The 10,623-nt window shown below is 38.5% G+C and overlaps 1 protein-coding gene across 1 annotated transcript; it reads right to left on the bottom strand.

Moving 5' to 3' along the window:
* Positions 1 to 8,187: 8,187 nt before the first annotated feature.
* LOC132230434 (coiled-coil domain-containing protein 43-like) lies at positions 8,188 to 10,201 on the bottom strand. The gene has a single exon (XM_059687887.1). The coding sequence runs from the start codon at positions 10,193 to 10,195 to the stop codon at positions 9,521 to 9,523; it is 675 nt and encodes a 224-aa protein (XP_059543870.1). The 5' UTR covers positions 10,196 to 10,201; the 3' UTR covers positions 8,188 to 9,520.
* Positions 10,202 to 10,623: the final 422 nt, after the last annotated feature.

Raw genomic sequence — 10,623 nt, 5'->3', positions numbered from 1 at the left:
TCAGAACTCTAATTTGAGAAGTACTAAGGAGATGATACAACCAAATCACCAAGGTCCCACCTCCCCCTCAACTCACAGATAAGTGAACGTTTTGTCTCCAAAAGTGTATTTCTATATACCATTATATACCTAGGTCAATTGTTCTCTTAGCAGGGGGGAGGGTGACAGGTGGAAGGATTCATTTGGGAAATAGAAGCATCCTCCCAAGACCATACTTGTTCGTATGTGCTCTTATAATAGTTTTCAGCACTTTTCAGCAGAGGGTATACTGGTGAAGTCAGATGTCAAGAAGCTGCACAGTAAAGACATTGGCCAAGCACTTTTGTCTTGAAGAGCACACTGGCAGCTACTAAGGATTCTCCATTTGCTATCCTAGTCCCTAGAAATGTTTTCAGTGAAAAATTGAAAGCTAATGCATAATTTATTATGTTAACCGTATCCATTTTCAATACATATAAACAGATATTTTTAAAAAATATATTTTTATTGATTTCAGAGAAGAAAGAAGAAGGGGGCAAGAGAGATAGAAACATCAGTGATGGCAGAAAATCATCTATCAGCTGCCTGCGGCACCACTCCTACTGGGGATCAAGCCCAAAACTTTGGCATGTGCCCTGACCTGGAATCGAACTGTGACCTCCTGGTTCATAGGTCAATGCTCAAACACTGAGCCACATCAGCCGGGCCAAAGATTTTTTTGCCTAATAAAAAACAACTAAATGGACAAAACAAAGATGATGAATCATTTGGTTTTACATTAAGAAATAAATTTGAGATTATACATAAGCACATCTCCAGAGTTTCAAAAATAATATACATTTTGTACTACAAAGTTCTATTTTTTGATTATTTAATACAAAATTAGAGAATACTGGGTATTGGTCAGGGTTCTCCAAAGAATCAGTCAGAATCAATAGGGTTTTTTGGGTTGTTTTTTTTGAATTGGTTAATGCAGTTAAGGAGGCTGGCAAGTCCAAAATTTGCAGGGAAAATTGGCAGGCTGAAGACCAGAGAAGGACCAATGCTGCAGTTCAAGTCCAAAGGCCAGCAGGCTACACATTTAGAAGAGAGCCAATGTTGCAGTTAAATTCAGTTTCTGAGCTCACCGGCTGGCAAAATCCCTCTTGCTCAGGAGGGAAGTCGGGCCTGTTCTCTCCTGGCCTTCAGCTGATTGGATGAGGCCCACCCACATCATGGAGGGCAATTTGCTTTTCTCAAAGCCCACCAATATAAATATTATTCTAATCCAAAACATTCTTACTGAACCATCCAAAATAATCTTTGGCCACAGATCTGGGCACAGTTGACACACAAATTAACTATTACAACCTATTTTAAGTTATTTAGATTGTCAACATGTACATACACACACACATACACATATACATGCACACACACTCACACAGTTGTGATTGGACAACATACAGTGGAAAAAAGGAAAAATACTTTAATTCATGTGTTTTGTTCAGTATAGTAGAAGAAAGAAGCTTAGTGGATTGTGGGCCCCTAATGAAGTAAAATTGTAAGTTAGCTCCCAAGTTGATTTTCATTTAGGTAACACTGAGATTAGGTAGTTATCTGATCAAGCAAGCATGGAAAGGAGGTTTCTTATCTAAACATAGTTACATGAGAAATTTTTGGAAACTTACATGATATCATAAAAGTAATAAACAAACAAAATAAAACAAAAAATAAAACAACCTAGGTCTACATAAAATAATTTATCTGGAAATCTAGTTAACTTCCATATAGCTGAGCAGGAAGTGGTGACAATTTATTTTTTAGATAGAATTTAAGAAAACCCAGGGACCACATATTTGGCGTCTATATGCAAAATCAGCTTAGGCCAGAACAACTCTTTTTTTTTTTTCAGAGTTCCCATATTTATTATCACACATACATACATATATATATATATATATTTCATGTGTATACACAGATAGTTTTCTCTCTTGGAAGTATTAAAAAAATTGATCAACCTTCAATCTATAAAAAATACCTACTCTACATGATAGAAAAATCTCTCTTCCAGAACAACTCTTAATTCAGTGTTTAACAAAATTGATTGCATTGAGGTACCAATTATCTGGCTGACTCTTTTTAATGGATTGTTTTCAAATTGGTATGTAAGTCGACATAACTAATTTTTTGGCGGGGGTGGGGAGCTCTCATATGGTTTAAGTCTGTATCTAGTGTATAAACCTATCTAGGTAAAAGTCTTTCTATTTGAAGACTAAAGACTTTTTAACATTTTTAAGAGCTGTAAACAAACTTAAGTAACCTGAGATTCCACATGACCCCTGCAGCTGGGGTGTTCACATGTTCTACTGTAGCATCAGAACATACAAACTGTGGTGACCCTGAATTCTTCTGAAGTAGAAGGTTTCTGTTCTAAAATCTAAAGGAAAGCATGTTGATTTGCTTTCTTAGTCTGATTGATTAAACAGTCCTACTACTTAGTGAAAGTGACGGGGAATAATATTCCCACCACATTCAGACTTCCCTGAGACTTTGCTGAAAATTTGAGACTCACTAGTGTACTCTTTTTATTTCATAAACTAGAGGCCTGATGCATGAAAATTTGTGCAAGAGTAGGCCTTCCTTCCCCCAGCTGCAGGCACCGGCTTCCCTCTGGCTGTGGCTTCATCAGGAAGGACGTCCAGAATGACGTCTGGAAGATGTCTGGTCTAATTAGCATATTACCTTTTTATTATTATAGATAGGATTCTGCTAAGTTTTCCTGCATTTTTATAGACCCAGGAAACAAATATACCAATAACCAGGCTGACCTTTTATTTATGTTTTTATTAATTTTTTAGAGAGGAAGGGAGAGAGATAGAGAGATGGAAACATTGATGAGAGAGTAACATAGATTGGCTTCCTTCTGCATGTCCCCTACTGGGGATTGAGCCCAGAACCTGCGCATGTGCCTTGACCAGGAATTGAATTGGTGACCCCTTGGTTCATGGGTTGTCACTCAAACATTGAGCCACACCACTGGGGTGAGGCTGACCTTTTCTATGGTCTCTTGGACACTCTACCTTTTAGAATTGCTGCAATGCTGATTTACATGGCTCCCAAGTGAATGATCTAATGCTAAATTAGTCCAAAGAAACAATTATGTCTTTCTTCAATGAGATTCATGAGAAGCATGGTTCTAATCTTATATATTCTACTCAAAAACCTGATTTTTTCAAAAAAATTTAACTGATGAAGACGGGGGAAAATAACATTTATTGGGACATAACAGATGGGCTTTGCTGTGCATGATACTAGATAGTTTATATATTTTATCTTATTGAATATCATACTAAATTATTTTCTGTTTCACCTTCCCCTGTAGGTTCAATTTCTGCATGGTAATTGATGATGGTAGAATTGGCTGTTCAGAATATAGAGGCAGCTGGTTGTTCATGTACCACAATTACGCAGCCAGGCAATGCTTGCAGTCCACTAGATTGACAAGCTTCTTTCACATCATGTGCTTTGTAAATACTATTCTTTCAGTTTGAAAATTGTTTGTAACCAAACTCCTATTGTCATCCCATGACCTCTCACCCACAACCTTCTATCCACCTGGAAATGCCTTTCTTTCTGGTGGCAATTCAAGCATCATCTCTTCTAGGAAGCCTTTTTTTAACTCTGTCTTAGTCTGCTTTAGCCTCAATTTTTGCACCTCTTCAGATTTACTGGGACAAACACTGTCATTAAAATCAGAACCTGGGCCAATCACATTGTGTTAACATGTTATTGAGCATCCAGAAGAGAAAAAGGGAAAACAAAAGTAATACATGGGCCCATGAATTTCAGCTGCCCTGACCATTCTCAGAGTCAGGTAAAGCACCATGCAGTGAGGTCTGGGTTCTAACACCCAAGTCTTGAGGCCAGGCCATATAATCTAGAAATTTAAGAAAGAGGATTTCTTTTATTATTTATTTAAATTTATTTATAGTATATTTTCTTTTAAAAATATTTTTTTAATTAAAGCATTTTAAAATTTAATTTTAATTTTAATATATTTTTATTGATTTTGAGAGAGAGAGAGAGAGAGAGAGAGAGAGAGAGAGAGAGAGAGGAAGGGAGAAGGAGAGAGAGAGAGAAACATTGATATGAGAGAGAAACATCAATCAGTTGCCTCCCATACTGGGGATCGAACTCACAACCTGGGCATGTGACATGACTAGGAAATGAACTGGTGACCTTTCAATGCACAGGATGATGCTCAACCAACTGAGCCACACCAGCCAGTTTATACTCCTTTTACGATATGAACTTTGACCAGTGACAGACAGGAAGACTTCCATCTCCTCCTCCTGGTGCCCCAACCTCATTTAGACTGCTCTAAAGCCCAGAGCAGGCTTCCATACAGCTATCTGTAGATGTCTAGCATGACCAAGACATCAACTGTGTTTTATTATGAATGTATTACTTTTGTTTTCCCTTTTTCTCTTCTGGATGCTCAATAACATGTTAACACAGTGTGATTGGCCCAGGTTCTGATTTTTATGACAGTGTTTGTCCTCCAAAGTCTCATATCAAACAAGGCATATCCTAGCTTTCAATAACCTGTGTTGTGATGGTGGTTTACTTTTAGAGAAATTCTTAAGGGCAGGGACTTTCTTTCCATAAATAGTCTCATTACCTGGCACCATGTTTGGAATATGGTAGGTGATTTAGTAAATAATTATTAATTAATTAATGGCTTTAATATTAAACTAAGCATAACATTTAAAAGAAAAATTTACGCCGAAACCGGTTTGGCTCAGTGGATAGAGCGTCGGCCTGCGGACTGAAGGGTCCCAGGTTCGATTCCGGTCAAAGCACTCTCCCAGTGGGAGATGTGCAGGAGGCAGCAGATCGTTGTTTCTCTCTCATCGATGTTTCTAACTCTCTATCTCTCTCCCTTCCTCTCTGTAAAAAATCAATAAAATATATTAAAAAAAAAAGTGACATGAATTTAAAAAAAATAAAAATAAAAAAATAAAAGAAAAATTTCCTTAGACATTTTTGTTTTAACTCCTTACTATAGGGAGGAACAAACCTGAGGCCAAGAGAAATCAAGGGACTTTTTCAAGGTCATGCAGTTGAGTTGCATGATTAGAGCCAGCACATTGGATTCCTGATCATGCAGCATTATTCTCTTATTTGAAATTTGATTACTTTCATTTATGTGAGAGCAAAACTATACCAGGACCAATCTGAGAATCCTATGTTTCTCCAAACCATTTCAAGCTCCTGGATTAAAATATTAAATTGGTTAACACTAACAATCATTGCTTCTGTTCCCCACTCTCCTATAAAGTTCCTGTTGCATTTTTTCCCCTGGATGTTTCCAGATGGCATCTCACATGTATTTGCAAACTCAGTCCCACCAGCTCCCATGTGGCACCTGTCATTGCATTCCTTTTCTTTTTCAGTTTTAGCGTGATGTCCACAGCCAGGCTTAGCATACCTGCAGAGAGCTTCAAGTGGCTCCTCCTGCTCATGCATATGCCACCAGCACTGACAGCTAATGCCCACCGAGGGCCCTGATTTCTTCCTCAGGATACCTGTACTCCAGTCAACTCACTTCTCAAGAGCCAATGTGTGGAGTCATGCTCCTTGTAGTAACTTGATTTAGGAAGTCTCCTGCACCTCCTCAACTGTATCACCATGTTCTGGATGTTGGAGAACAGAGCATTGCTGTATTGGAGTGAAGCAAAATCACCTGTTTATTCATTCTTTTAAAAAATATACATATTTGTATTGATGCCAGAGAGGGAGTGGGAGAGATAGAAACATCAATGATGAAAGAATTATGGATTGGCTGCCTCCTGCATGGCCCCTACTGGGGATCGAGCCAACAACCTGGGCATGTGCCCTGACCAGAAAGTGAACCTCCTATTTCATAGGTGGATGCTCAAACTCTGAACAACACTGGCCAGGATGTTTATTCATTCTTAATCACAGCTTGAAGTCTTGGATATGAGTTTCCAGCATTGGTTCAAGGCAACTGGACAATCTGACCAAGAGTCATAATTGTGAAATGGGGAGGAGGTAAGGTGGAAGGGAAGCATACCAAACCCCTAACCCCACCACACGTGTCTCCTAAATACCCAATGTCCTAGTGCAGTGATGGCGAACCTATGACACGCATGTCAGAGGTGACACACGAACTCATTTTTTTTGGTTGATTTTTCTTTGTTAAATGGCATTTAAATATATAAAATAAATATCAAAAATATAAGTCTTTGTTTTACTATGGTTACAAATATCAAAAAATTTCTATATGTGACACGGCACCAAAATGCTGACACGCTGAGCTCAAAAGGTTTGCCATCAGTGTCCTAGTGCAAGGGTCAGCCCTGGCCTGTTTTTCTTTGATGAGTGAGCTAAGAATGATTATTACACTTTTAGAAGGTTGAAAACACACACACACACACACACACACACACACACACACACACACACCTCAAAGAAGAGTATGCTACAGAGACCCATGTGACACACAAAACCTAAATTATTTATTCTTTGTCCCTTTCCAGAAAGAGTGTGTACTCCTGTCCTAGAGGGAAAACAAAATGCAAAATTAGAAATGGGAAATACAGCAACGCACAATACGAACTACTATGTAATTGTAAACTATAAATCAGTCCCCTTTGTTCTGCAACTATATTAAAATCTTGCATTTTTCATCATGATGGGAACCAAAAGCATAGACAAATGAGTCTCATCTGATGATGGTTTGTCCCTGGCCCACCAGATGATGGCTCTGCCTCCAGGTGTTGTGACCTCGTGCAGCCTGGGCTCTTAGTGCCTGACCTGGCATTTGAGGGAGACTCCATCCTCTCTCATTCTGTCCTATTTTTCTTGAACCAAAGCTAGCACTTTATGTAGGTCTTCCCTTAGGAGGAGGAACACCCTTGTCCCAGAAGAGAGGTCCTCAAGCTTTTCTGCAGATATCATTTGGGGGATCTTGACCCACAGGGTCTTCAACTCTGCCAAGAGAGGAATGAATCTGAAGTCAAACACAGTTAAAACTTAAACTGCATTCCCTGCTCTTGATTTGGTTTAGAACAGACCCAAAGTATAAATATTTGCTTCCACTTTGCTATAAATTTCCTTCCAGGTCTGACCTAAATGTAAAATTGAATAAAAATTTCTTGGAAATAGAGGATGGTTATATTTCATTTATATTTTCTTTGCCTTTGAAATTTAAATTTTCTGCCCTTTTTGGCTGATTGTTTGCTAGCTCATCATTGATAGATAAAGGTTCCATATTCCAAGAAATAGTCTAGGGTGCCAGAAACAAGGAAAATAAAAGCCTGGCAATATGTTATTGGTTTATTTGCTCATTTGAGCTCACCACTCCATGTCTGTTTTCCAAGTGTCAATTAAAAACAGCAACAAAGTAATATCTTGGTTTTGGCTTAGGAGAAGAAATGGTTTCATTAATACAATGAACACCTCTTAGCTTATTAATGTTAGACGAGAACAATAAGAAGTGTGACACTAATGCCACAAGTGGGCTTAACTTTAGCCGTGTGTTTATTTTTTCCTTTTGCTTTTTATAAGTGGATGGAGTTTCCATAAAAAGTGGCACCAGACTGTTGATAGTAAACTCCTGTCCCCTCTTTGGTGTGGTTTTTAATTAGCCAATTTCCTCTTTGAGCCTCAGTTTCTATCCTGCAAAACACAGCACCAGTTTGTCACTTTAACCCTTTGGAAGACAATTGAGTAGAACATGAGATCATGACTACACTTTTGTGTTTCTTGGAAGAGAGGTTCTTTGTAGCATTTTTAGAACTTTTTTTTTTCTGGAAGAACAGGTGGATTCACACGAGATGGTGAATAGGTGATTCACTGGAGCTGCCACTGAGAATGCAGACGAGGAGGTGGACCTGCCTGGGTGGTTGGTTGATGATCATACACAACCCGAAGCTGTGGATTCTTTGCTTCTAGGCTCAGACATCTCTTTAGTTGTTCTTTAACCATGGTCCCATCTTAAAGACTAGGTGAAAGAGGAGGTTGGATTTGATAGAACTTTAATACTGTATATTTGGAATAAATACATCTCACAACAGTATCTGTAACTTTCTTTCAACTTTCTGGAGACCTACTTTTTACTCTTCTCCATCTTGTCTTGTTGTGGAGCTATTCTTTTTTTTCTGATTTAAATAAAGTTTATTTTTTTAAAGGTTATTTAATTTTGCAAATGCCATGGTTATAGGAGTGTATAGTGGTAACACATCTTTTCCTTAACCATGCTTCTTACTTTCCGCACAAAGGTAAAAACTTTTGTTAATCTCAATGGTATAAAACAGAGGTCAGCAAACTTTTCTCCAAAGGTTCAGATAGCAAATATTTTAGGCTTTACCAGCCACATAAGGTCTCGGTCATATATTCTTTATCACCCCTTTAAACCATAAAATCCATTGTTAGCTTGCACCATACAAAACAGACTAGTCCAAATTTGACTTGCAGGCAGTAATTTGCTGACCCCTGGTATTAAATATCTACTTTGTTTTGTTGGAGAAATTGCTCTCTTGAGACTTCTTGACAGTCTTGCCTGAAGGAGAAAGGCCTGATTTCAAACTGAATGTAATTTGTGACAAAAGTAGAAATGGAGAGTTCCTGCTCACTTTTGACTCTCCCAAGCAATTTTCCCACTCACTCACTCAATTAATTTGTTGAGCACCTACTATGTACACTCTTAAATATCTTTGTGTTAACAGAGATTTCCAGTGTTTCTTCCTGAAAGGCAGTTCCTCTAAACCTGTAATTATCAGGTCTTTATACTCGTGTTTTAGGGCAAATCAGGACTAAAGTCTCTACTAGCAATCAAGAGGAATCTAGCTAACAATGATATCCTTGCACACAGTACTGACACACCCTTCTTAAAATCACATCCTAGGGGAAAATGATAACTATTATTACTTTAAAAAGATACTTCCTTTCCTCCCATAGGGCACTTTTTTTTTAATTATCAAATCTAGAACATCCATCAAATAATTTCTCATTTTCCTAGTTTGTTGCCATGCAACATAAAGTCTGACTCTTCATTAGCTTTCTATTTGAGTCTTAAAACAATACATTTAGGAGTGAATAGTACTTCTGAAGCAACTTACAATCCCACATTTCATCTCAGGGAAGGAGTGGCCATGATTCTGTTCCTTCAGGATAAAAACTGTACCTGTCAACTTTGTGAATATTCCTGCTAGTTTATCCAAGGTGAGGGAAGACTTTTGAAAGTGGCCAAAAGGAGCACAGCACTTCGGTATTAAAATAGAAAGGTTGCCCCCACTCCAGATCTTTGGTACTGATAACTACAACAATCGGAATACCCACCACAGAAACATGGCACATTTTGTAATTAGAAGTGTTTGTGATTTTCCTTTTGACCATGTAAACAAAAGGGGGAATGCCTTGAGAAACCACTCTGCAATGTTCTCTCATTTCAATTAAATTACTCATGTGCTTGTGCAACAACCAGTTCTCCATTTGATCAGTTCACGAGGAGAAAGAAGAGAGTTGACCAAGGTTATCGCTTTCGTTCCCCTTTTTGTGTCCTTTTCTTTTCCTTTTCCTTGCGCTCCTGCTTGGCTAATTTGTCCTTTTCCCTCTGCAGCTTGTCCTGTTCCTTCTTCTTTTGGAACTCATCTCGAAGCGAGTCTCGCTCCAGTTTTCGGGCATTGAGGACATCTTCCACATTGGTATTTCGGAACAGAAATTTGTCAGAACCAATGTTCATTGTGGCGGCACCTGAATCATCCTTCTCATCTGCTTCATCTTCTTCATCTGTCACATCAGCATACTGGGCCAGGAGGGCAGCTTTTCTCTGCTTCCCCTCTTCTGACACCATCCTGGGATTCACCACAATCTGAGCCTGTTTCTCAATTAGGGTAGCAATGGCCTGTACCTCATCTTCTTTTTTCACTTTGGTGACAACATTCTGCGTTTCTGACCATCGTTCCACAATCTCCTTGCATAGGGTAAGAAGGGAATCTTCTTCCAGAAAAGCAGAGAGAATGCCCTGCAGCGCGTCCAGCTTCTCTTCCTCCTCCTCCTCCTGCAGGACACCCAGGATGTAGGCGCCGTAAACAGCTCGGTCCACTCCCAGCGCCTCCAACCGTCCATCCAGCCAGGATCCGAAACAGCTGCCCTCAGCACTGCCTTCGCTGGAGGCAGGTGCATCCACTTCACTGGGTGCCGCCATCTTGGGGTGGAGCTATTCTTATTTAAGTACAATAGGACCTAAATAAACCAAACAAAAAATTATCAAAAAGTATCTTTAAAAAATATGCTGTAGAATGAAAAAAGAAATTGAATAAAAATTATAACATAATTTCATATGTATAGGTTTGAATTCATATGTATAATTTATATATATATATATCTATATATCAAAAAGACACATTTATAAGAATTCAAAAATATATGCATTGAGCATACAAGGTATCACTACCTTTGGAGAAGGAAAGAGATAGGAATGGGAAAAGGAAGAAGAGAATATACATATAAAAATAAACAAGAGAGAACTCTTATATTGGAAAATAATGTTGGTGTTCATGAACTGAGGAGTATGATTAATTCATCCCTCTTTTTAAAAAAATCCTCACACAAGGATATTTTTTCATTGATTTT

Source organism: Myotis daubentonii, chromosome 3 (genome assembly GCF_963259705.1).
Source record: "Myotis daubentonii chromosome 3, mMyoDau2.1, whole genome shotgun sequence".
Classification (NCBI taxonomy): domain Eukaryota; kingdom Metazoa; phylum Chordata; class Mammalia; order Chiroptera; family Vespertilionidae; genus Myotis; species Myotis daubentonii.
The sequence above is the reverse complement of the archived record's forward strand: the minus strand, read 5'-3'. Positions and strand labels throughout refer to the sequence as shown.